We start from the raw sequence: 27,355 nt of genomic DNA, 5'->3' as shown, positions 1-27,355 counted from the left end.
CCCGCTCCCCCAGAGACTAAGCTTGAACCTGACAATGATCCTGCCTCTGCCTTCCCTTCCCCTCAAGTCCTGCCCATCAGGGCCCTGTGAGTTCTGCCTCTAGCCTCCGGAGCCCTTTGCCCTCCATTTGCACTGTCACCCCTGCATAGGTCATCTTCCACCATAGTGAAGGCTTTGGCATAGAGCCTCCTAACTGGGGTGCATTTCTGCTCTTGCCCCAGTGAAATTCATCCTCCCAGAGCAGCCAGTGTGTAAAGCGGACACCAGACCATGCCATTCTCCAGACTTCCCATTGCACCTGGGACACAAACCAGATTCCTCCCTCCATCTGCAAGGCCACTGCCTTACCCACCTCTCCAGCTTCATCCCAAGTCACATTTCCCTTGATTGCTCTTATCTGCAGTGGGCCTTTGTGCTTTCTGTTACCTGTGTGTGGAATCCCCACCACCATTACCACCGCCACCAGCCTCACCATGGCTGGCTGCTTCTTTACCGAAACAACATCTTGAGGAAGCTTTCCCTGAACAGTCCTAGCTCTGATTTTCTCTAGCCAGAGCCTTTGCAGTTTCCCTCATTACTCTGTCATCAGACTAACTCATCAGAAGAAACTGTGTGTGTGTGTCAACCCCTTCTTCTTTATTTCTACCCTGTCATCCATTCTGTCCGCCCTCTATTCATCCCTGGGTCTTCGCTTAGCTGCCACTGGAGTCTTCCCCTGTCACTGGGGAGTCTTTTCCAGTGTCCCTTCAATTATGCTGAGTTGGTCCTTTTCCTGGGTGCCCCTCCGTGTAATGCAAGATGGCTCTTACACGCTCTTGAAATCGCCTGCCTTCCCCACCAGGTGTCTGTCTTGTTCACCTGCAAGGCCTTCCATAAATATTTGCCAAGGGCATGCTTTATCTTCATGCAAAACTTTCTGAAGCATTTGTATATAGAGTGGTAACCAGTTTTATTTTATTTTATTTTTGACTTCTGATTATTATTATTATTATACTTTTAAGTTCTAGGGTACATGTACACAATGTGCAGGTTTGTTACATATGTATACATGTGCCATGTTGGTGTGCTGCATCCATTAACTCATTATTTACATTAGGTGTATCTCCTAATGCTATCCCTCCCCCGTCCCCCCACCCCACAATGGGCCCCATTATGTGATGTTCCCCATCCTGTGTCCAAGTATTCTCATTATTCAGTTCCCGCCTATGAGTGAGAACATGCGGTGTTTGGTTTTCCGTCCTTGTGATAGTTTGCTCAGAATGATGGTTTCCAGCTTCATCCATGAACTCATCCTTTTTTATGGCTGCATAGTATTCCATGGTGTGTATGTGCCACATTTTCTTAATCTAGTCTGTCACTGATGGACATTTGAGTTGGTTCCAAGTCTTTGCTATTGTGAATAGTGCCGCAATACACATACGTGTGCATGTGTCTTTATAGCAGGATGATTTATAATCCTTTGGGTATATATCCAGTAATAGGATGGCTGGGTCAAACGGTATTTCTAGTTGTAGATCCTTGAGGAATCACCACACTGTCTTCCACAATTGTTGAACTAGTTTACAATCCCACCAGCAGTGTAAAAGTGTTTCCATTTCTCCACATCCTCTCCAGCACCTGTTGTTTCCTGACTTTTTAATGATCGCCATTCTAACTGGTGTGAGATGGTATCTCATTGTGGTTTTGATTTGCATTTCTCTGATGGCCAGTGATGATGAACATTTTTTCATGTGTCTGTTGGCTGCATAAATGTCTTCTTTTGAGAAGTGTCTATTCATATCCTTTGCCCACTTTTCAATGGGGTTGTTTGATTTTTTCTTGTAAATTTGTTTACGTTCTTTCTAGATTCTGGATATTAGCCCTTTGTCAGATGGGTAGATTGTAAAATTTTTCTCCCATTCTGTAGGTTGCCTGTTCGCTCTTATGGTAGTTTATTTTGCTGTGCAGAAGCTTTTTAGTTCAATTAGATCCCATTCGTCAATTTTGGCTTTTGTTGCCATTGCTTTTGGTGTTTTAGTCATGAAGTCCTTGTTCGTGCCTATGTCATGAATGGTATTGCCTCAGTTTTCTTCTAGGGTTTTTATGGTTTTAGGTCTAACATTTAAGTCTTTAATCCATCTTGAATTAATTTTTGTATAACGTGTAAGGAAGGGATCCAGTTTCAGCTTTCTACTTATGGCTAGCCAGTTTTCCCAGCACCGTTTATTAAATAGGGAATCCTTTCCCCATTTCTTGTTTTTGTCAGGTTTGTCAAAGATCAGATGGCTGTAGATGTGTGGTATTATTTCTGAGGGCTCTGTTCTGTTCCATTGGTCTATATCTCTGTTTTGGTACCAGTACCATGCTGTTTTGGTTACTGTAGCCTTGTAGTACAGTTTGAAGTCAGGTAGCGTGATGTCTCCAGCTTTGTTCTTTTGGCTTAGGATTGTCTTGGCAATGCGGGATCTTTTTTGGTTCCATATGAACTTTAAAGTAGTTTTTTCCAATTCTGTGAAGAAAGTCATTGGTAGCTTGATGGGGATGGCATTGAATGTATAAATTACCTTGGGCAGTATGGCCATTTTCACGATATTGATTCTTCCTATCCATGAGCATGAAACGTTCTTCCATTTGTTTGTGTCCTCTTTTATTTCATTGAGCAGTGGTTTGTATTTCTCCTTGAAGAGGTCCTTTACATCCCTTGTAAGTTGGATTCCTAGGTGTTTTATTCTCTTTGAAGCAATTGTGAATGGGAGTTCACTCATGATTTGGCTCTCTGTTTGTCTGTTATTGATGTATAGGAATGCTTGTGATTTTTGCACATTGATTTTGTATCCTGAGACTTTGCTGAAGTTGCTTATCAGCTTAAGGAGATTTTGGGCTGAGACGATGGGGTTTTCTAAATATACAATCATGTCATTGGCAAACAGGGACAATTTGACGTCCTCTTTTCCTAATTGAATACCCTTTATTTCTTTCTCCTGCCTGATTGCCCTGGACAGAATTTCCAATACTATGTTGAGTAGGAGTGGTGAGAGAGAGCATCCCTGTCTTGTGCCAGTTTTCAAAGGGAATGATTCCAGTTTTTGCCCATTCAGTATGATATTGGTTTGTCATAAATAGCTCTTATTATTTTGAGATACATCCCATCAATACCTAGTTTATTGAGAGTTTTTAGCATGAAGGGCTGTTGAATTTTGTCAAAGGCCTTTTCTGCATCTTTTGAGATAATCATGTGGTTTTTGTCTTTGGTTCTGTTTATATGCTGGATTACGTTTATTGATTTGCATATGTTGAACCAGCCTTGCATCCCAGGAATGAAGCCAACTTGGTCATGGTGGATAAGCTTTTTGATGTGCTGCAGGATTCGGTTTGCCAGTATTTTATTGAGGATTTTTGCATCAGTGTTCATCAGGGATATTGGTCTAAAATTCTCTTTTTTTGTTGTGTCTCTGCCACGCTTTGGTATCAGGATGATGCTGGCCTCATAAAATGAGTTAGGGAGGATTCCCTCTTTTTCTATTGATTGGAATAGTTTCAGAAGGAATGGTACCAACTCCTCTTTGTACCTCCAGGAGAATTCGACTGTGAATCTGTCTGGTCCTGGACTTTTTTTGATTGGCAGGCTAGTAATTATTGCCTCAATTTCAGAGCCTGTTTTTGGTCTATTCAGGGATTCAACTTCTTCCTGGTTTAGTTTTGGGAGGGTGTATGTGTCCAGGAATTTATCCATTTCTTCTAAGTTTTCTAGTTTATTTCCATAGAGATGTTTATAGTATTCTGTGATGGTAGTTTGTATTTCTGTGGGATCGGTGGTGATATCCCCTTTATCATTTTTTATTGCGTCTATTCGATTCATCTCTCTTTTCTTGCTTATTAGTCTTGCTAGCGGTCTATCAATTTTGTTGATCTTTTCAAAGAAGCAGCTCCTGGATTCATTGATTTTTTGAAGGGTTTTTTGTGTCTCTATCTCCTTCAGTTCTGCTCTGATCTTAGTTATTTCTTGCCTTCTGCTAGGTTTTGAATGTGTTTGCTCTTGCTTCTCTAGTTCTTTTAATTGTGATGTTAGGGTGTCAATTTTAGATCTTTCCTGCTTTCTCTTGTGGGCATTTAGTACTATAAATTTCCCGCTACACACTGCTTTAAATGTGTCCCAGAGATTCTGGTATGTTGTGTCTTTGTTCTCATTGGTTTCAAAGAACATCTTTATTTCTGCCTTCATTTCGTTATGTACCCAATAGTCACTTCAAGAGCAGGTTGTTCAGTTTACATGTAGTTGAGTGGTTTTGAGTGAGTTTCTTAATCCTGAGTTCTAGTTTGATTGCACTGTGGTCTGAGAGACAGTTTGTTACAGTTTCTGTTATTTTTTTATTTTTTATTTTGTTTTGAGATGGAGTCTCACTCTGTCACCCAGGCTGGAGTGCAGTGGCACAATCTCGGCTCACTGCAAGCTTTGCCTCCCAGGTTCACGCCATTCTCCTGCCTCAGCCTCCCAAGTAGCTGGAACTACAGGTGCCCGCCACCACACCCGGCTAATTTTTGTATTTTTAGTAGAGACAGGGTTTCACCGTGTTAGCCAGGATGGTCTCAATCTCCTGACCTCGTGATCCACCTGCCTCGGCCTCCCAAAGTGCTGGGATTACAGGCGTGAGCCACCGCGCCTGGCCAATTTCTGTTCTTTTACATTTGCTGAGGAGTGCTTTACTTCCAATTATGTGGTCAGTTTACTTCCAATTATGTGGTCAATTTTGGAATAAGTACAATGTGGTGCTGAGAAGAATGTATATTCTGTTAATTTGGGGTGGAGAGTTTTGTAGATGTCTATCAGGTCTGCTTGGTGCAGAGCTGAGTTCAATTCCTGAATATCCTTGTTAACTGTCTTATTGATCTATCTAGTGTTAACAGTGGGGTGTCAAAATCTCCTGTTATTATTGTGTGGGAGTCTAAGTCTCTTTGTGGGTCTGTAAGGACTTACTTTATGAATCTGTGTGCTCCTGTATTGGGTGCATATATATTTAGGATAGTTAGCTCTTATTGTTGAATTGATCACTTTACCGTTATGTAATGGGCTTGTCTCTTTTGATCTTTGATGGTTTAAACTTTGTTTTATCAGAGACTAGGACTGCAACCCCTGCTTTTTTTTGTTTTCCATTTGCTTGGTAGATCTTCCTCCATCCCTTTATTTTGAGCCTATGTGTGTCTCTGCATGTGAGATGGGTCTCCTGAATACAGCAAACTGATGGGTCTTGACTCGTTATCCAATTTGCCAGTCTGTGTCTTTTAATTGGAGCATTTAGCCCATTTACATTTAAGGTTAATATTGTTATGTGTGAATTTGATCCTATCATTATGATGTTAGCTGGTTATTTTGCTCATTAGTTGATGCAGTTTCTTCCTAGCATCGATGGTCTTTACAGTTTGGCATGTTTTTGCAATGGCTGGTACCGGTTGTTCCTTTCCATGTTTAGTGCTTCCTTCAGGAGCTCTTGTAAGGCAGGCCTAGTGGTGACAAAATCTCTAAGCATTTGCTTGTCTGTAAAGGATTTTATTTCTCCTTCACTTATGAAGCTTAGTTTGGCTGAATATGAAAATCTGGGTTGAAAATTCTTTTCTTTAAGAATGTGGAATATTGGCCCCCACTCCCTTCTGGCTTATAGAGTTTCTGCTGAGAGATCCGCTGTTAGTCTGATGGGCTTCCCTTTGTGGGTAACCCGACCTTTCTCTCTGGCTGAGTGGCAACCAGTTTAAGAAATGTGGTCACAAAATAGAATTTCTAGGGCAGATTTTGGTAAAAAACAAAAACAAGAAAAACTGCCAGGCACAGTGGCTCATGCCTGTAATCCCAGCACTTTGGGAGGCCAAGGTGAGAGGGTTGCTTGAGCTCAGGAGTTCAAGAGCAGCCTGGGCAACACAGCAAGACCCTGTCTTTACAAAAAATTTTAAAATTAGCTGGGCACAGTGGTACACACCTATAGTGCCAGCTACTTGTGAGGCTAAGGTGGGAGGCACCCTTGAGCCTGGGAATTTGAATCTGCAGTGTATGTACCATGATTGCGCCACTGCATGCCAGCTTGGGAGACAGAGTAAAACCCTGTCTCAAAAACAAAAAACATTTATTTTTTTTTGCTTGCACTTTGATGAACATCCTCAATGATATTTTTTAAAACACATTTCAGGAAGCTCTATGCAGAACTGTGCCAGGGCATCGTGGACATAGCCATTTCCAGTGTCTTCCCACCCCCAGATGTGGAGCAACCTCAGACCCAGCCAGCTGCCTTCACCAAGCTGTGATGGAGGGGCGCTCCCTGCTGCCTTGGAAAAAGCACGGGGTCCTGCTCCAGGGAACGGTGAAATGACTGGATTGCTCTTTATCCAGCCCACAGCAGGGGAAAGAAAGGTCACTCGCAAAGATGAGATGGAAGAAGGCACGTGAGCAGAGGATGCAGCTCCCGAAGACAGGGTTGCTCAGGGGGCTTCCCAGGTGGAGCACTCAGCAATGCTGTTGAGACGTTTGAAAACAACTTTGGTACACAAAGGCAGCCTTGTGAGCAGAGCTCTTTCCCCTCTCCCCGGGAATGGCAGGGCACTGGGACCTCTGGTCGGTGCCTCCCACCCACTGCAGCCCTAGTGCCTTAGCTCCATGCCCGGCTGCAGCCCCACTGCTCTGGACTGTGGATTGGACGTCAGAGCATATTGAAGGTTGCCTGTGTGTTCCCCGCCCATCCCTTCCGTAACGCTCTGCCACTCAGCTCTGGACAAGCATGCACCAACAGTCCTTAGTTTTGTTTTGTGCACTGGCCTCTCGGTGAAGGTGGTTTCCCTCATCACCTTCCTGATGGCGTTTGGTCAGTCACCTGTCAGGGTTTGTGTGGGTTGGGCCCCAGAACAGCATATGCTGCCCTAAGTCTGCTCTCTGCATGTTTTAGAAACAAAGTGGCAAGTCTGCCCTGAACCTGTAAGCATCAAATAAGCATGAGAGAGAAAAAAAAAACATGATATATTGCTTTACTTAATAGGTTGAATATGGTAGATCTTTGAAACTATGATGATTCAATTTTCTCAATTTTCTTTGACCAAAATTCTAAATGCAGTTTTGCCTTGTTCCCCCCCCCTTTTTTTTAAAACCTTTGTAAAAACCTCTCTGAGGCTGAGGAGTCAGTAAAATTCCACTCCCCAGTGGCCCTGCCCCAGACAAAGGTTGCTTTCCCCCTTTTTGTTCTTTTTATGCCCCAAGCGCTTTCTGCAGTAGCTAGAGGGACAGGTTTCCTTCCAGGAGGGATGTGAGTTCCTGTGCCTGTAGGCATCAGGGGAGTATATGTGAGAGTATATGTCCTGCCTGAATGGGAAAGTCTTCTAAAATGGGAAGGAAGTGGTTTCAGCTCCACACAGCGTCTTGTAAGTCTCTACAAATGGATACTGTTAGAAGTGGCTTCCACTTACTGGATTAACTAATACTTTATAGGCTTTTCAGGAGGCCACATCACTAGCAGTAGGGAGAACAAGATGTCATTTGTGTTCAGTGTAAGCTGAGTAGACAGGCCCTTCCTAGAGTGTCCTGGAAATCACAGCAACCCATTGAAAACTGCCCTCCCCACCAGAACGTGCTGTGTTCTTTCTTCATGGCTATGTGTGCTCCATTCCTCGTTTCTGCTTGGCTCAAGAAAACATTTCTGCAGTCAGGTGAGACTTTTACAAAAGAGGAGAAAATCAATGCCTCCTTGAACATGATGACATGTGAGAACTTACAATGAAAAAGGCAATAATGATAGAAATTATTTCTTAGGTGCAGCAATAGTTGATAGGATGTGAGGGTGTTACCTTGGGGTGAAGTGGAGAAGGTCCCAGGTGAATTGGCTCTCATGGAAATTTGAAATTACAAAATAAACGTCCTGGGGATTACCCAGAATACAGATTTAAAAGTTTGCCTGTAGAGCAAAATAAAACAGTCAGTTGTAATTGTTAATCTTTGAGGCCCAACGCAGCCGACGGGTTGGTATTTGGGAAATTCAGAGAAGGGAATGAGATCTGATCGGATCCTGGGAAGATGTATACCCAGTTAGAACGTGTAGGGTTCTGGGTCCCTGGCAAGTCTAGGTGGGTGAGTGACAGGAAAAGCATGGGCGTTTTTGTAATGCTGTCACATGCTAACACAGGTTCGTAATTATCTTTTGGACCCAAATTATAGAGACATTCACGAGTTTTCTAGCCCTCACACTAACAGAGCTAAGAATTCAGATGTCAGGAAGTCTGTGAATCTTGATGGATTTTCTGAGAAACCTGATTCAATGGCATATATATGAGGGAAGTAAGACTTTTAAGAAAAGAAAAAGTTATGCCTCATTCCTCATATGGCTTCCAATAAGTATCTTAGGCACTTATTTTGTTTATAAATATTTTTAAATTTTTTTAAATTTTATTATTTTTTACAAGGACGTGGTCTCATTATGTTGCCCAGGCTGGATTGCAGTGGCTATTCGCAGTTGCAATCAGCACACTGCAGCCTCGAATTTCTGGGCTTGAGTGATCCTCCTGTCTCAGCCTCCTGGGTAGCTGAGACTACAGGTGCACACCACCAAGCCTGGCTTTATGTATTTATTTCTGTTCATGTGGAATGATTGGTTCAGAACTGTTCCTTTCCCTTCCATGATGTCCTTGACACAGAAGGTCATGCCTGGCTCGCAGTCAGGCTTCATACTTTTGGTCCATGTAAGTGCTGCCCGTTGCTGGGGGAGGAGTCATTGTTTATTTGGAAATGTCAGTTGCAATCATGGTTCTGTCATTTGACTGCACAGTATCAGAGGAGCCTGTTAACCTCTCTGTGCCTTAGTTTCTTAGCCCATGAAAGAGATCATTGCCTGACCCAGGGACTACCTCAAGGGCTTTTGGTGAGGACAAGTGACAGTAGGAAGATGCAAGAGCCTTTAGTACCAAGGTTCTCAACACTGACTACATGCTCGAATGACTTGTGAAGCTTTTAAAACATGTTAGTGCCCACTCTTCCCCTCTCTGCCCGGCCAGTGAAATCAGAACCTCAGACAGCAATATGCCTTGAGATGCCTTGAACCACACTTGAGAAGGAAGGACAAACACATTATTACCTTGGAAGAATTGCATAAGGCTTATGACTTAAAAAAAAAATTCTTTTTGGAAACACAAGCATTTCTTTAAGAATGACCAGATGTTGCCACATGTATTTATGACGCAAGCAGGTGTTATCTAAGCAGTTTCTCTGTTTGCTTGTCATAGCGGCATTTGGAAACTCGAACATGCTTTCATTTACGTAAATAGTTTATGGAGCTTTGACAACAAATGTAAACAGACATGAAATTATAAATCTGCTAAATGTGTATTAAGGGTGTTAATTTTTTTTTTTTTGAGATGGAGTCTCACTCTGTCGCCCAGGCTGGAGTGCAGTGGCACGATCTCAGCTCACTGCAAGCTCCGCCTCCCAGGTTCACGCCATTCTCCTGCCTCAGCCTCCCGAGTAGCTGGAACTACAGGCGCCCGCCACCACGCCCGGCTAATTTTTTGTATTTTTTAGTAGAGACGGGGTTTCACTGTGTTAGCCAGGATGGTCTCGATCTCCTGACCTCGTGATCCACCCGCCTCGGCCTCCCAGAGTGCTGGGATTACAGGCGTGAGCCACCACACCCGGCCAAGGGTGTTAATTATTGAGAGAAAGTCCCCTTCCCCCACACTCAACTCCTATGGCAATTATGAACTCCATTTTACCAAGAACATTTAAGTGCCTCAGCATCTGTGTGATGTAGTGGAGCAGGTGCTGGCATAGGTACCAGCTGACATGATGTGTCACTAGCTCTGCGGGATGATTGCCACATACATGGAACACCTGGGAGTGCTGGAAATGTACTGGGATTGAAGCTTCAAAGTGTGTTTGCATTCACAGTGGAGGCTACATCAAGCAAGGGGAGGTCCAGCCCTCTTGCAGGCGTGGTGAGAGGTTCTACTAGCAAAGACACAGGCGCCGGAGTGGGTCCCATGTAGCATGTGGGTGCTATAGAGAAAATTCGGTGATATACATGGCTCTGATCCTGGACACAAAATCTGTACTGGAGAGGAAATGACTGCTGAAATAAGGCAATTGTATGAATATTTAAAATGCCTGGAATACTAAAGTAAAGTAAAGATATTTCAAGTGTTTTTGTGCCCTTTCGTTCTTGTAGGTACTGACTGTCCTAGGATATCACTGGTCATTTAAATTCACCATATAATTAGCTGGGCGTGGTGGCGCATGGTGGACGCTGAGGTGGGAGGATCACTTGAGGCTGAGGTGTGAGGCTGCTCTGAACCATGTTCACACCACTGTACTCCAGCCTGAGCAAAGAGCGAGATCCTGTCTCAAAAATAAATAAATAATAAAGTAAATATAAATCCATGATGCTGTTACTCAGGGGCAGACGGACTTTCTGTAAAAGGTCGGATAATCTGCTAGCCTTTGCAAACCATATAGGGCCTTTGTTTTTTTTTTTTTTTTTCATACTTTTTGTTTTTTTCTCCAGCTCTTAAAAAATACAAAAACTGTTCTTAGCTCATAGGCCACATAAAAGCAGGCCAGATGTGGCAGTAATTTGCTGACCCCAGGATGTTACCCGATAGATAAGCCAACAGATTGTCCTTCAAAACTGATGAGCTGTTCAGTGAAGCACTGAGACTATTTCAGCTGCCAAAGTCCCAGCCCATCTTTTCTTACATGTCTTGTGTATTGAGTTCTTGCAAAGCATTTCACCAAGGCCAGGTTTTTAAATCCCTATAAACCTCACACACCTCAGGTGCTTAGTCTTGTGGATAGAAAGAGTTTCATTAGTGCACATTGTTATTAACTTGTAACTTCTTGTGCAATAAGGCTGAATGCTTTGAACATCTTTACTTTGTGTGGGTGGCCTGCCTTCTGTGGCTGCTTCCACTTCCTAAATACACCTCTGGCACAGGAAAGGTTTCCATGCTAGAGGCCCAGAAGCCCTGGCACCCCACTCCGAACAGGTTTCAAATGCAGCATGACACATTCCCAGTGGACTCAGAAGAGATCGCATGGGCACGGTGCAGGGGGCAAGCAGACATGGACCCAGGCAGGCAGCTACTTAGGCGCCTGAGAGTGGACAGGTCCAAAGCCTTTGGAGAACTTCTCTTAAAGACTGGTCCCACTTGCTGTCCTTCTCCTTAACCTTAAGTTCTCCCATAGCACAGAGGTGTAGTAATATTTTAAAGGTGTTTTCCCCAAGGCATCCCTCCATATCTTAGTCTATTTTGTATTGCTGTAACAGAATGCTACAGAGAAGTGTATTCGGCTCATAGTTCTGGAGGATGAAAAGTCCAATATCAAGGGGCCATATCTGGTGAGGGCCTTCTTGCTGCCTCATAGCATGGCACAAGGCATCACATGGCAAGAGAAGAAGGGAGTCTAACTCATCCTTTTACCAGCAACCCAGAAAAAGAAAGAAAGAAAAAGAAAGTAAGGAAGGAAGGGAAGGAAGGAAGGAAGGGAAGGAAGTTTATAAAATAGAACCAAGTAGAAGTTTTGGAGTTGCAAAGTACAAAAATACAAACGAAAAATTTACTTGAGAAGTTTAAAAATAGGTTTGAACTGGTAAAAGAAGGAATCAGTGAATTAGAAGCCATTTGAGATTATCCAGTCTGAGGAACAGAAAAAAAAAAAAACAACAAAGAAAATTGATCAGTGCTTGAGACCTTTCAGACACCATCAAACATACCAACATACACAAAATAGAAGTCCTAGAATGGAGAAGTGAGAGAGAGGGAAGGGGATAAAAAATATATTGTAAGAAATAGTGGCCAAAACCTTTCCCACTTTGAGGAAAAACATTAAAGTGAATCCAAGAAGCTCAACAAATTCTAAGTAGGAAAGACTCAAAGAGTCCACCTTGAGACACACCAGCCACTAAGAAAATAATTTTAAATACATAGTAAAAAATGACAAGAAACGGAAATGTTACACTAGAAAATATATATTTCAGAAAAGAGAAGGAAGTAATGAAAAATAGAGGAGAAAAAAAGGCAAGAGGCGTAGGAAACCACAGTAAAATGGTAGCTAAATCCTGCCTTATCAGTAATTTCATTAAATGTGAATGAATTAAGTACTCTATCAGAAGGTAGAGACTGGCAAATTGATTTTTTAAAAAATCATGATCCAACTATATGCCATCTACAAAAAACACTTCATATCTGCCTCTGTTGCTTAGGTTGGAGTCTAGTGGTGTAATGATAGCTCACTGCAGCCTCAAACTTCTGGTTTCAAGTAATCTTCCCACCTCAGCCACCCAAGTAGCTGGAACTATAGGCACCTGCCACCATACTTGGCAATGTTTTTAGAGATAGGGCCTGGCTTTCTTCAAAACTTGCCTGGCTAATTTCACTTCACATAATGATCTCCAGTTCCATCCATGTTGTTGGAAGTGACAGGATCTCACTCTTTATGGCTGAACAGTACTCCATTGTGTGTAAGCAACATATTTTCTTTATCCATTCATCTGCTGATGGACACTTACGTTGCTTCCAAATCTTGGCTATTGTAAACAAGGCTGCAGGAAACATGGGAGTGCAAATATCTCTCCAAAACAAATTTTTTTTTTTTTTTTTTTTTTTTTTTTTTTTTTTTTTTTAGAGATAGGGTCGTACTTTGTTTCCCAAGCTGATCTTGAACTCCTGGCCTCAGGCAATCCTCCTGCCTCAGTCTCCCCTGACTAGCTGGGATTACAGGCATCAGTCAATGCACCTGGCAAAACACACTTTAGATTAAAAAACACAAATAGGTTGAAAGTAAAATGATGGAAAAAGATATACTTTGCAAACAGTAACTCAAAGAGAACTGGAATGGCTATACTAATATTAAACAACATAGGCTTTAAGAAAAAAATTGTTTCTACAGACAAAGAAGGACTTTTTTTTAATAGTTCCAACTTTTATTTTAGATTCTGGAGGTACATGTGCATGTTTGTTACATGGGTCCTGAGGTTGGGGAACAGATCCCATTACCCAAGTAGTGAGCATAGTACCCAATAGTTAGCTTTCCAATCCTTGCTCCCCTCCCTCCCGTCTCCCTCTTGTAGTCTTTAGTGTCTCTTGTTGCTGTTTTTGTGTCCATGTGTATCTAATGTTTGGTCTCCCGTTTTCTGTTCCTGTATTATTTCACTTAGGATAATGGCCTCCACCTGCATCCATGTTACTGCAAAGGACATGATTTCATTCTTTTTTCTGGCTGCATAGTATTCCGTGGTGTATATGTACTACATTTTCTTTATCCAGTCCACTGCTGATGGGCACCTAGGTTGATTCCATGTCTTTGCTATTGTGAATAGCACTGTGATAAATATATAGGTGCGTGTGTCTTTCTGGTAGAATGAATTGTTTTCTTTTGGATATATACCCAGTAATGGGAGGCTACGTTGAATAGTAGCTCTGTTTGTTTGTTTGATGGAGTCTCGCTCTGTCACCCAGGCTGGAGTGCGGTGGGCGTGATCTGTGCTCACTGCAACCTCTGCCTCTTGGGTTTAAGTGATTCTCCTGCCTCAGCCTCCCAAGTAGCTGGGACTACAAGCGTGTGCCACCACGCCCAGCTAATTTTTGTATTTTTAGCAGAGACGGTTTCACCATATTGGCTAGGCTGGTCTTGAACTCCTGACCTCAGGCGATCCGCCTGCCTCAGCCTCCTAAAGTGCTGGGATTACAGGCGTGAGCCACCGTGCCTGGCTGCTCCATTTTAAATTCTTTGAGAAATCTCAAACTTCTTTCCACAGTGGCTCAACCAATTTACATTCCTGCCAGCAGTGTATAAGCATTCTCTTTTTTTCCACAGCCTCTTCAGCATGTGTTATTTTTTGACTTTTTAGTAATAGCTATTCTGACTGGCATGAGATGATATCTTGTTGTAATTTTGATTTGCATTTCTCTGATGATTAGTGATGATTAACATTTTTTCATATGTTTCTGGCCACCTGTATGTCAAGGATATTTTATATTGATAAGAGGATCAGTCCATTAGGAAAATATGACAATTACAAACATATGTACCTAGCTATACAGCCTAAAGATACATGACATAAAAACTGAGAGAACTGAAGGAAGAAACAGGCAATTTAACTACAATTCGTCAGAACCCTCAAAACTCCATTTCAGTAATAGCTAGAGAAACTAGGCAGAAGATCAACAAGAAAATAGAAAACACTATAAACCAACTAAACTTGACAAATATCTACAAGGCACTCCACCCAACAGCAGCAAGATACACATCCTTCTGAAGTGCACCTGGAACATTCTCTGGGGTAGATCACATGCTAGGCCATAAAACAGGTCTCAGTAAATTTAAAAGAATTGAAATCATACTACATATGTTCTCTGACCATGTTGGAATAAAATCAGAAATCAATAACAAATTTTGTCAATTTCTGTATTAATGAAATATACAAGTAAATAGGTTGGAATAATCCTTTTAAAACTTCCCACAGGGAAAAGCCCAGGACCAGATGGTAAGCCAGATGGTAAGGAATTAACACCACTATTTCATAGAGTCTCCTAAAAAATAGAAGAGAAGAAAATACTCCTCAATTGAGAAGAGTGTCCTCAATTTTATGAGGTCACTCTTAATACTCTGATACTAAAACCAGACAAAAATGTCACAAGAAAAGCAAATAGAAGACCAATAATCTCTTGGGAATACAAATGGAAAAAATCTTCAACAAAATACTAGTAAACCAAATCCAGCAACATAGAAAAAGGATTATACATTATGACTAAGTAGGACTTACCCTAAGATTACAACGTTTGGAATCACGTATGTTCTCTTATAAGTGGGAGCTAGGCTGGGCGTGGTGGCTCACTCCTATAATCTCAGCACTTTTAGGAGGCCAAGGTGGGCAGATCAAATGAGGCCAGGAGTTTGAGTCCAGCCTGGGCAACATGGTTAAATCTCATCTCTATTAAAAATACAAGAATTAGCCAGGCATGGTGGTGCATGCCTGTAATCCCAGCTAATGGCTGAGGCACAAGAATCACTTGAACCTGAGGAGGTTGCAGTGAGTTGAGATCGCACAACTGCTCTCCTAGGTGACAGAGCAAAATCCTGTCTCAAAAATAATTAAAGTAAAAAATGGGACCTAAACACTGGGTACACATGGACATAAAGATGGGAACAGGCCAGGTGCAGTGGCTCATGCCTGTAATCCCAGCACTTTGGGAGGCCAAGGCGGGCGGATCACGAGGTCAGAAGATCGAGACCATCCTGGCTAATACGGTGAAACCCCATCTCTACTAAAAATACAGAAAATTAGCCAGGCGTGGTGGCAGGCGCCTATAATCCCAGCTACTCGGCAGGCTGAGGCAGGGGAATCGCTTGAACCCAGGAGGTGGAGGTTGCAGTGAGCCGAGATTGCACCACTGCGCCACTGCACTCCAGCCTGGGTGACAGACTCTGTCTCAAAAAAATAAAATAAAATAAAATAAAAGATGGGAACAGCAGATACTGGGGACTACTAGCACCAAGAGAGAAGGAGGGGAGCAAAGGTTGAAAACTACCTATTGGATACTATGCTCACTACCTGGGTGACAGGTTCAACCATACCCCAGACCTCAGCATCACGCAGTATACCTTTGTAACAAACTTGCACATGTACCTCCTGATTCTAAAACAAACATTGAGAAGGGGAAAAGAAATAATGCAAAGTTTGTTTAACTTACAAAATTTACTTAATATACCACTTTAATAGAAAAAAAGGACAAAAAGCACATGATCATTTTCAATATACACTGAAAAAGCATTTGGCAATACACAACACTCTTTCTTGGAAAAAACCTCTCAACAAACGAAATAAATTACTTCCTCAACCTGATAAAGAGCATCTTTGGAAAAACCCACAGCCTACATCATATTAATGGTGATGTGAAAGCTCCAGTTGGGAACTTTCTTCCCAATATCAGGCACAAAACAGTTATATTTATTCTTGTCACTTCAACATTGTTCTAAATGTTATAGCAATTTAGACAAAAGGAAGGAAGGAAGAGTGCGCATTCAGACTGGAAAGGGAGAAGTATGACGATCTCTCTTTGCAGACGACAAGATATCATATAGAAAAAGTCCTAAGAAATCCACTAACGCTGTTAGAATGTTCAGCAAGATTGCCAGACACAAGATCAATATACAAAACTCAATGGTATTTCTACATATTACAAACAACTTGAAGTTAAGAAAACAATTCCATTTACATCAACATCAAAAAGAATGAAATACTTAGGAATAAATTTAACAAAAGTTCATTTCTACACCAAATACTACAAAACATCTCTGAAAGAAATTAAAGAACACCTAAATAAATGGAAAGACATCCCATGTTTATGGATCGGGAGACAATTATCGTTAGGATGAAAATAGGCCCCAAATTGATCTACAGATTGAACACAATCCTGATCAAGAATCTCAGCCTTCTTTGCAGAAATTGACAAGTTGGACAGGGCATGGTGGCTCACGCCTATAATCCCAGCACTTTGGGTGGCCGAGGCAGGTGGATCACTTGAGGTCAGGAGTTCAAGACCAGCCTGGCCAACAGATGGTAAAACCCCGTCTCTACGAAAAATACAAAATTAGCCAGGCATGGTGGTGCATGCCTGTAATCTCAGCTATTTGGGAGGCTGAGGCAGGAGGTGGAGGTTGCAGTGAGCCGAGATCATGCCACTGCACTGCAACCTCAGCAACAAGAGCGAAACTCTGTCTCAAAAAAACAAAAAACAAAACAAAAAAAGAGAGAAATTGACGAGCTAAGCTGGCGCTAAAATCTATATTGAAATACAAAGGATCAAAGAAATCTGGAGAAAGAAAAAGTTGGAGGATGTGCACTTTCTGATTTCAAAATTTATTACAAAGCTATATTAATCAAATCTGTGTAGTAATGTAGACAGACATACAGACAAATGTAGATAGACATGCAGATCAAGAGAATAGAACTGAGAGTCAAAAATAAACCCTTGCATCTATGGTGAATTGATTTTCGACAAGGAGGCCAAGAAAATTTGATGCGGGAAAGAACAGTCTTTTTAACAAATGGTGTTAGGACAACTGGCTATCCACATGGAAAGGAATAAAGTGATATGCCTTTCTCATATACAAAAATTAGCTCAGAATGGGTCAAAGACTTAAGAGTTGAAACTACAAAACTCTAAGTAGAAAATGTAGGTAAAAATTCCCATGATTGAAAAAGATCCAGTATTTGATAGCACAACAGGGTGACTGCAGTCAGCAATAATTTGTTGTACCTTTAAAAATAACTGAGGAAGTACAATTAGAATGTTCATAATATAGAAATGATGAATGCTTGAAGTGATGGAAACCCCATCTACCCTTCTGTGATTATTACATTGTATGCCTGTATCAAAACATCTCATATACCCCCTAAATATGCTAATTATGTACCCATAAAATTTTTTTTAAATCCTCATGACCTTGGATTACACGATGATGTCTTAGATATGATATAAAAAGACAGGCAACAAAAGAAAAAAAACACACTTCAAAACTAAAACAGTTTGCTTCAGAGGACACCAGCAAGAAAGTAAAAACCCACAGAATGGGAGAAAATATTTGCAAATCATGTATCTGACAAGGACTAGTATAGGCTATATAAAGAACTACAACTACTCAGCTGGCCGGGCGTGCGCGGTGGCTCATGCCTGTAATCCCAGCATTGAGAGAGGCAAGGCGAGAAGATAGCTTGAGGTCGGAAGTTCAAGACCAGCCTGTGCAACACAGACTCCCGGCTGAAATTTTTTATAAAAAGTGATATAGGAAGGAAAAGTACCAGGTGAACTAGGAAAAGGGGAAGTTGACAGTAAGGAGGGACTCTCAGGGACAGGAGGATACTGGGTAGTGGTGGTTTAACTGTTTTGTGGTGATGGCTGCATGGTTGTATACATAGGTCAAAACTTAACACGTACACTTTAAATGTTTGGTTTATTGTATGCCAGTTATAACGCAATATAGCTGTTAAACACACAATGAAGTTGAAAGGCCAGCAGGCATTCCCTGATTAATCAGTGTACTGGGGAGGTAAGGGGCTCACAGGGACGCAAAGGATCTTCACGCTGTAAATCCAGTGGGACGCCCAGCTGCCCTCTCCCCTCCATCCGAGACCGCCCAATCCCACCTCCCTCCCCAGGCCTCCCCAAGGACTCCAGTCCAGAAGATGCGAGGAGGTTAGCGGGGCCCGACCACTCCTTGGCTTCCCAGGGATGAGCCTCGCGAGTTAGGAGTTGGGTAGAGTCAGCCAGGGGCCCGGCATCCGCTTTTTCGTTGAAGCAACGACTTTGGCCGGATGACTCCCCAGTGTCGGCATCGGCGTGGGACTGGGAACGGGTTAAGGGAAATAGAAGAGAACCTGAGAAGACCGCTCTCCTCCAATCCTAATTGACTGAGCCAATGAGAGCCAAAGAGATCACACGCTCCACTGGGAGAGGAGCGGGTTTCCACCTGCGGCATCTGTCGCAGAGGAGGGAGATGGGTGGGGCGGAAGATGGGAGAAAGGGAGGGACCGCCACGCTCTAGCTGGTCACGGCCTTAATCGGCCCGTTCACTCGAAGTTTTTGGTTCTACGTCGACTCCGTGAAACCGAAACCGTAGGGCCTAGGGCGGGCGGAACGAGAGGGAACTACATTTCCCAGCAGGCTGCGGAAGCGGGACTCCGGCCACTACTTCCGGCGTGTACAGAGCCACTGGCGTTCGGTGTGCAGGTGGCCGCATGGATCCCGGCAGCCGGTGGCGGAACCTGCCCAGCGGGCCTACCCTAAAGCACCTGACCGACCCCTCTTATGGAATCCCGCGGGAACAGCAAAAGGCAGCGTTGCAGGATCTGACGCGGGCGCATGTGGAGTCCTTCAACTACGCCGTGCACGAGGGTCTCGGCCTTGCGGTGCAGGTGAGCGCGGCGTCCGCTGGCGCCCTTGCCGCGGCGAGGCCAATCCCAGGGAGATGGCTGGGAGGTCACAATATGACCCTAAATGCATGTGCTCCTTGATCCTGACAGGCTCAGTGGGTAAGCGGGAGAGCACAACATGTTAAACAGGACGCGGAATTGGGCCTCGTGGAACTTGTAGTCAAAGCGTCTTAAGAGATGTATTCGTGATTTCTGGATGGAAAAGTGATTGCGAACCGTAGTTTCTTGTTGGACAGTTTCTGGGTGCTGTGAGAGTGAGGAAGTGGCTTATCTGGGGTGTGCTTCCCAACCACTCACAATGCACACGGCTTTATATCACTAGAAGACTTACCTCTCCAAAACGTACCTCAAAAGATTCCGAACTTATTTGTAGGTACAGTGTAATGTACAAGGTTATCCTTCAGTATCCTTCTCTTAGAGCTTTAAAGAGAGAAACTACTCGTCATTTGTTATGAATTAAGCAGGGGCTGAGGAAGGTATAAATGAGTCATAAAAGCAAGATTGAATCGAAAAGTGTAATTGCATTATTAGCGTAGAGTAGTGGTAGCAGAATTCAGGTGAGGATGGTGGGGGAAAGTTTCGTTTAGTAAGCATCTCCAGTGTCTCCAGGCACTAGGCTCAGAGGATGTGGAGGAGGCAGTCCCGTGTAAGAGACAGTTCATGCGTTTCAGTGCTCCCTGTCGTGTTTGGGGGTTGGAGGGGTGAAGATATGAAAGCAGTCCATGCCAATATTCTTGAGAACTGCTCTGCCAAGGGATTGTGTGGGCTACGGTGGGAGCAGATGGGCGGCGCAACTAATCCAGGAGTTTGAGAAAGGGCAGGATTAGATGAGTTCAAGAGGTGAGAAACGTACATTTCATCCAGGGGAAGGGTGGAGCAGAGTCACATGCTTAGGGGACGCTACCTGTGGTTTTGTTGGGTAAGATTTGTGTTGTGAGAGATAGGAATAGAGATAATGTGGAGAGCTTTGATTGCCAGTCTGATTCTTGAACTCTGTTCGGCAAATAATATGGGAGCCATTAAGATTTATTGTTTAGAAAGACTTGGTGGGGGTTATTTGTATTGTGCCTGGATTCTTACAGTATCATGTCTGTGAGAAAAAATACCTAATTAAAAGTTAATTGGGCCGGGTGCAGTGGCTCACACCTGTAATCCCAGGACTTTGAGAGGCCAAGGCAGAAGGATGACTTGAGCCCAGGATTTCAAGACCAGCTTGGGTAACATAGTGAAACCCCACCTCTACAAATATTTAAAAAATTAGCGGGACATGGTGGTCTGCACCTGTGGTCCCAGCTACTTGGGAGGCTGAGGTGGGAGGATGACTTGAGCCCAGGAATTTGAGGCTTGACTGAGCTATGATTGTGCCACTGCACTCCAGCCTTGGTAACAGAGTGAGACCTGTCTTTTAAAAAAAAAAAAAATCAAATTGAGAAATTTTAGAAAAGCACTAATTCATTTAAAAATAAGCCAATCGGCTGGGTGTGGTGGCTCTTGCCTGTAATCCCAGCACTTTGGGAGGTGAAGGCGGATGGATCACTTGAGGTCAGGAGATCCGGACCAGCCTGGCCAACCTGGTGAAACCCCATCTCTACTAAAAAATACAAAAATTAGCCGGGCGTGCTGGCACACGTCTGTACTCCCAGCTACTCGGGAGGCTGAGGCACGAGAATTGCTTGAACCCGGGAGGCGGAGGTTGCAGTGAGCCAAGATTTCACCACTGCACTCCAGCCTGGGCGACAGAGTGAGACTCTGTATCAAAAATAAATAAATTTTAAAAAAAACCAATTCTATGTTAACATTTTTATGAAAAATATTTTCCAAAGCAAAAAAGAAATTAGTTGAATTGCATTATTAAAAATATTTTTAATGTCTGGCTCAATGAAAAGACAACTGGATTCTCATGTCTGCTTCTGCATTCAGTCCCTTGTGATATATTGTTTTGGTTGAAGTAGATGAAGAAAATTTGGCCCTGCATAGAAAATGATGCCACAACTTAGCCAGTACTGTAATAATATAGTATTTGAAAATGTTTTGTAAAACACAGTAACATAAATGGCTCATATTTATAAAGCCAAGGGAAAAAATAGTTGTCATTTTTTTTACTTACAAAACATAATTTTGCCTAGTTTCTTTGAAGTGAATTTCTCCTTTCTGTGAGTCAGAATTTATGTGTCTGTCTTTTCAAAATCTTTTCAAAATGCAATTGATTTTTATTACTTGGGGATTCTATATTTGCAAATTCACCTACTCACTAAAATTTACTCCTACTCCAAAAGCACCATGCCCAGAAGCAGCGAAAAAGTTGAGTTGATCAGTGTCCGTTTTCCCAGCTGAGATCTAACAAGGTGATGCTCGGCCTTCTTGTTTTCAGTTCTTAAACTATAAACAGAGGTTGTCTTCACTATCTATTTAGTGCCATGTTTTGTGCTTTTTGTTGGTGATTTTGCTGTTTAAAATGTCCCCCAAGCAAAGTATTAAAGTTCTGTATAAAGTTCCTAAGCACAAGAAGGCTGTGCTGTACCTTTTGGGGAAAATGTTAACACATGCATTTAACATAGGCTTTGTTCAGGCGTGAGTTAGGGACTCAATAATATATATTAAATAAGCTGTCCTTAAACAGAAACACACATAAGGCAAGATTGTGTATCGATCAGTGGACGAAATCATAGGCTTTGTTCAGGCATGAGTTACGGACTCAATAATATATATTAAATAAGCTGTTCTTAAACAGAAACACACATAATGCCAGACTGTATTGATTAGTTGATGAAATGTGACCAGAGGCTCTCAGGAAGCTAACCACGTATTTACCCTAGGAGCAGTGGTTCAGTATTGGCTAATTCAGTGTTTATGGAAACGTGTAGAACATAACTATTGTGAATAACAACAGTTCACTGTATTTCGATCTAGATAGTGCAGCTGCGTCTTGAGAAAGCAAATCTTCTAATCTCTCTTTTTTTAAGTGCCATTCTTTTTGTTTTGAGATAGGATCTCACTTTGTCACCTAGGCTACAATGCAGTGGCATGGTTATGGCTCACTGCAGCCTCGACCTTCCAGGCTCAAGTGATCCTCCCACCTCAACCTCTTGAGTAGCTGGGACCACAGGCATGCACCACTATGCCCAGCTAATTTTTTTATTTTTATTTTTTGTAGAAACGGGGTCTCCCTATGTGGCCCAGCCGGTCTCAAACTCCTGGGCTCAAGTAGTCCTCCTCCCTCGGTCTCCCAAATGTTGGGATTACAGGTGTGAGCCACTGCATCTGGCTTTTATTTTTAAATAAAATATGAATTTCTAAAATAATACCAGCGTTAGATAAAATTTTAAAATTTAGCAAAGGTCAGTTAACTCACGTGAGGGTGAAGGAGGAATACCTCCTTGGTATTCTTTCTTGGCTCCATTTTTTCATTATCATTATTCTAAGAAAAGCCTGGGAGGTTGCTCGTAATAAATATATAGGAGAACTTGGTGATGCCCCTTCCTCAGAAGAGCAAAGCTTTCCCCACAGAATGGTACGAAGAAGTAACTTCTGTGGAAGGGGAAACCCAGCCTGGCCACCATCTTTTCCTTTGCATGACTCTGGCTTCAGTATGACGTTGCCATTGTACATTAAGCATCTAGTCTTGAATCCTAAAGGATGTTTCCATATCCTTGCTCTATTAGCAGCAGTCCCATTTGTCTTGCTATGCATATAGACAAGGTAAGAATGCACAAGGCTGTTGGTTCAGAGAACAGGAATTTTGTTCTGTTCACAGCTGTATTCCTAGAGCCTGCTACAGTCTCTGACACATGTAGTCACTCAAAACAATCTTGTGCTAATAATGCATTATGGTTTTAAGTATTTAGTGAAGTTATGAGTAGACTGGAGGTAGCCTTAACTGTCCTTTTTAGGTGTGTCATGATGGCATCACAGGCATCAATGTTTGTAGAACATACAAGATTTGGAAGAGTCTTAGAGAAAAAATGCCTTGGAAATGCAAGCAATTTAATAGTGTGAATTGCATTTCAGGCTATACCTCCCTTTGAATTTGCTTTCAAAGATGAGCGTATCTCTTTTACTATTCTGGATGCTGTTATCAGTCCACCTACAGTTCCAAAAGGGACCATCTGCAAAGAGGTCAGCGTTTATCCAGCAGAATGCCGGGGCCGAAGGAGTACCTACCGTGGGAAGTTGACAGTGAGTACTGGTAACGCTGTGTGACTCTCAGCACTGCACATATTTGGGAGTAGGGCGGGTGCCTAATAAAGTTTATGCCAGAAATTGCTTTCTTGGTGCTGTTTTCTAAGAGATCCCACCTTCTAAATCTAAGGCATAAAACCATTTAATTGATCTTCTTCCTCAGTCTTTGAAAATACTCATTGTTCTCTAAAATGCAGGTATTTCCCTTAAGTAACTTTTTCTCTCATTTTCATTTAGGCCGATATCAACTGGGCAGTGAATGGAATCTCAAAAGGAATCATTAAGCAGTTTCTTGGCTATGTTCCCATCATGGTGAAATCCAAGCTTTGCAACTTACACAGCCTTCCCCCACAAGCCCTTATTGAGCACCATGAGGAGGCAGAGGTAATCACAGGCGTCCAGGCGTGAGACAGTAGAGAAGGCCTGGGTTGGGAGTAAGAAGACAAGAAGTGTGTCAGTGTTTTCCTTCTCTGCTCCAATTTCTGGATAGGTGAAAGAGATATCAGTATGTTGCCTGCATACAGTATATGACTCTGAATGACCATCAAACTAGACAGTATGAAAAACTGGCTATAAAATTAGAGAATATTATTGTTCAGGGGGAAGAACTGGTAGGTTTTTCCCTAATTTGCTGAATGATAGAGACATACTTCCATGAATTTTTTTTTTTCAAGCTGTCTTAATCTACAAAGCTATCGTCAAAAATGTCTATTTAGCTGGGCATGTGGTGGCATGGATCTGTAGTCCCAGCTAATTGGGAGGCTGAGGCGGGAGCATCACTGGAGCCCAGGAGGCCTGACTACAGTGAGCCATGATTGTGCCACTGCACTGCAGCCTGGGAGACAGAGTGAGACCCCATCACTAAAAAAATAAAAATGTCTGCTTTGCTAACAGTAAGATTCTGTGCTCATATTAAATGACTTACATGCCTTCCCTTCATCATTTCTTTCAGCTGTATTAGGTGGCTTTGCAGTGTTGAGGTAATCAAGACGTACAGACTGTGCCTACTAAATAGGTAGATGGTGTTATGTGGTGGGAAGAGGGTTTTGGTGTCAGACAGCTCTTCCGTTTATCAGTCTTGTGGTTTGGGGAAGTTAATCTCCCTGAGCCTCAGTTTCCTCTGCTGCAAATGGGCAAAAGAGCTCTCCCACTCCTTGTTATGGGAATTAAATGTTATGATAGCATAGAGTACCTAGTATAATATGCCTGTTTCATAGTAGGCAATTCGTAAACAGTAGCTCTTTATTACAGAAATGTGATATTGAGCAGAGCTATTAAAAATATTTTTCTATTTAGCTAATCCAAATTTCTGGTTTCCAAAACTTTCATACAGTCAAGTTTTTGAACTTATTTGGGAAACCATACTTGAGTATGGAAGCAGAATGGTTACAGTTTTTATCTTTCAACCCCTCTTTGGAGTAAGTTTTTTTCAGTGTTGTTTGAAGACTGAAGTCATTTTAGGGGACAGAAGGCAAGTTAGGTTGAGCCTGTCTGACAGAGAGAAGTATCCTGTTTTTCTTCCATACTTTTTCCCTATGTCCCTAGGACCTTTGTAATATACTTGAGAAAACTGTTAATTCACACAAAGACAGTGTCTGTGTACTGTTTTTAAGGGGTGAGTAGTATGTTTCGCCTCTGTGCTCCTGTTCTATGTGTTGTACTACCTTTGCCTAGGAATGAGGTTCGTGTCTACAGTTAGTCATGTATCTTTGTTTAACAAGTTGCAATTCATCTCTTTGGCAGGAAATGGGGGGCTATTTTATAATCAACGGCATTGAAAAAGTCATCCGAATGTTGATTATGCCTCGGAGAAATTTTCCCATTGCAATGATAAGACCAAAATGGAAAACCAGAGGGCCTGGTTATACTCAGTATGGTAAGTTCTGGAGATTATTAGAATGTTTTTTAAGGAAAATTTGAAACCTTTTTTTTTTTTTTAAGTAGATGCATCTAAATAGTCTTTGATATTTTTCTTTCTTTCTTTTTTTTTTTTTTTCTGAGACAGGGTCTCACTTTGTCACCCAGGCTGGAGGGCAGAGTGCTGTGATCACAGCTCGCCATAGCCTCGACTTTCCCAGGCCCAGATGATTCTCCCACCCCACCCTTCCAAGTAGCTGGGACCACAGGCGTGTGCCACCATGCCTGGCTAATTTTTGTATTTTTTTTTGTTGTTGAGATGGGGTTTCACCATGTTGCCCAGTCTGATCTCGAACTCTTGGGCTCCAGCAGTCCTTCTGCCTTAGTCTCCCAAAGTGCTGAGATTACATGCATGAGCCACCGTGCCTGCCTTTTCTTTTGCTTTTTGTTGTTTTTCTATTGCTCATTCCTGTGTTAAGTTTTCATAATTGGGATGGAGGAAGAAATGGAGAGATACCAGTCAGAGGATACAGACTTGCAATTACAAGATGAGTAAGTTCTGGGGATCTGATGTACAGCCTGGTGATGATAGTAATACTGTACTGCTTACTTAAAATTTGATGAGTAAATTTTAAGTGTCTCAGCCACACACACGTGCACACATACACACAAATGATAACTATGGGTGGTGATTGATGTTTTCATCAGTTTGATTGTGGAAATCATTATAATATATGTATATGTATATGTATATTCAAGGTATTGTCCACCTTGAATATGATTTTTATCAATTATAAGCATTTTAAAATTTACAAAAATTTCATAGTGGAAAACCAACTTTCTATTATGTTTCACTTTTGCTAACTGAAAGAGCATGTGTATTTTTGTTACTGCTTATGAAGATGAAAGCTAGTCTGGCTTGGCCATAGGTGAGTGTGGGTCTTGGATGTCTTCCGGTTCAGGCTACTGTGGTACACCCCTCAGGTTCTCTGTCTGCCAGCCACCTGGCCTCTGTTTGAGCACTCTCTTTGACAATGTCTAAGACAGCATGTTGTATTCTTGAGTAACCCTGACAGTTAAACAATTTGTCCTGATAGTTGAGCTAAAAATCAGACCTTAATTATAGCCATACATACTACACCTAGAAAAACAGCATGCCCAAATGTCTAGTCATTTTCTTTTGCATCAGTTGATGGTAGTATGTCTTAGCAGTCTTTGCCTGAAACTGAAATGAACTTAAAATCTAAAATTCCACTTTTCTCCATTGGAACTATTAGATCAAGCACCAGAGTCTTGACCAGACTCCACAGTTTAAGTCGGAAAAAAGGTGCTAAAAGACGTGGATTCTGTCCTGGAGGAAACTTTAAAGTTTGCTTAAATTTATAGCTTCAGTTATTTTACATTAGTGTTTCTCAATCTGGGTAGATTTTGCATGCAAGAGGACGTCTGTTGAGGTTTAGAAACATTTTTGATTGCCAGTCTTGGCTAAACTTAGTGATTTAATGGCTTTAATTGTGTCTAAGAGAGTAAGATTGTTCAGGAAAAAAAAAGATCGAAGCAATTATAGTACCAATGAGTTTCTGATGTTTTTGTTGTTTGGTTCAATAGGAATTTCAATGCACTGTGTGAGGGAAGAACATTCTGCTGTCAATATGAACCTCCACTACTTGGAAAATGGCACTGTTATGTTGAACTTTATTTACCGGAAAGAACTGTTTTTTCTTCCTTTGGGATTTGCACTTAAGGTATGACTTAATGAATGCGTTCTTTTGTTATGAAGAAATTCATTGGGGGTAGTATCCTGTACAGATTGGATGGATTCTCCTTGTTAAAATAATACTGTACTAGTTATCTACTGCTCCAAAACAAATTACTTGAAAATTCAATAGCTTAAAACATCAATAAACCTTTCTTTCTCACAGTTTCTGTGAGTCGGGAGTTTGGGAGTGCTTTGGCTGGGCACTCGTGCTTTGACTTGTGGCCCAGGGTCTCGGGAGGTTGCATGGAGATGTCAGACAGGACTGCTGTCATTTTGAGGACTTCCAAGGTGGCTCACTCACATGGCTGGCAAATCAGTGCTGGTTGTTGGCAGGAGGTCTCCTCGTGGGGTTGCTCTCTACATGGCCCTTTCTGTAGGCTGCTTGAGGCAGCTGTCTTCCTCCACATAGTTAGCTGAGAGAATAGAGGGCGGAAGATGCAGAAGACAAAAGCTGCAGTGCCCTTTGTGACCTAGTCCTGGGAGTCTCCCATCATCTTTTTCACCACATTCTCTTGGTCAAGCAGAGCAGCTTGATTCAGCATGGGAGGAAACCACACGTGTGCGTGAACACCAGGAGGTCAGGACCCTGGAGGCCATATTGCTGTCTGGCTATCATACAAAGAATGCTTTA

General features: G+C 42.3%; 2 protein-coding genes across 4 annotated transcripts in view; both read left to right on the top strand.

The window, feature by feature from the left end:
• Positions 1 to 10,135, top strand: part of TTL (tubulin tyrosine ligase) — a 45,251-nt gene extending 35,116 nt beyond the window's left edge. The window contains exon 7 of the mRNA XM_050753100.1: positions 6,156 to 10,135. Within this exon, the coding sequence (XP_050609057.1) occupies positions 6,156 to 6,270 (115 nt within the window). The 3' untranslated portion in view covers positions 6,271 to 10,135. The remainder of the gene's footprint in view (positions 1 to 6,155) is intronic.
• Positions 10,136 to 12,618: 2,483 nt separating this feature from the next.
• The window catches only part of POLR1B (RNA polymerase I subunit B), a 41,477-nt gene continuing 26,740 nt past the window's right edge, over positions 12,619 to 27,355 (top strand). The window contains exons 1-5 of one of the 3 annotated variants that reach the window (XM_050753004.1): positions 12,619 to 18,911; positions 22,938 to 23,105; positions 23,346 to 23,492; positions 24,852 to 24,984; positions 26,574 to 26,710. In XM_050753004.1, coding sequence (XP_050608961.1) covers positions 18,735 to 18,911; positions 22,938 to 23,105; positions 23,346 to 23,492; positions 24,852 to 24,984; positions 26,574 to 26,710 — 762 coding nt within the window. In that variant the 5' untranslated portion in view covers positions 12,619 to 18,734. Of the gene's footprint in view, positions 18,912 to 22,937; positions 23,106 to 23,345; positions 23,493 to 24,851; positions 24,985 to 25,038; positions 25,518 to 26,573; positions 26,711 to 27,355 lie in introns of those variants that run through there. The other 2 variants (XM_050753002.1, XM_050753003.1) reach the window with 2 other exon arrangements.

This window comes from Macaca thibetana, chromosome 13 (genome assembly GCF_024542745.1).
Source record: "Macaca thibetana thibetana isolate TM-01 chromosome 13, ASM2454274v1, whole genome shotgun sequence".
In the NCBI taxonomy this organism is placed as follows: domain Eukaryota; kingdom Metazoa; phylum Chordata; class Mammalia; order Primates; family Cercopithecidae; genus Macaca; species Macaca thibetana.
The sequence above is the reverse complement of the archived record's forward strand: the minus strand, read 5'-3'. Positions and strand labels throughout refer to the sequence as shown.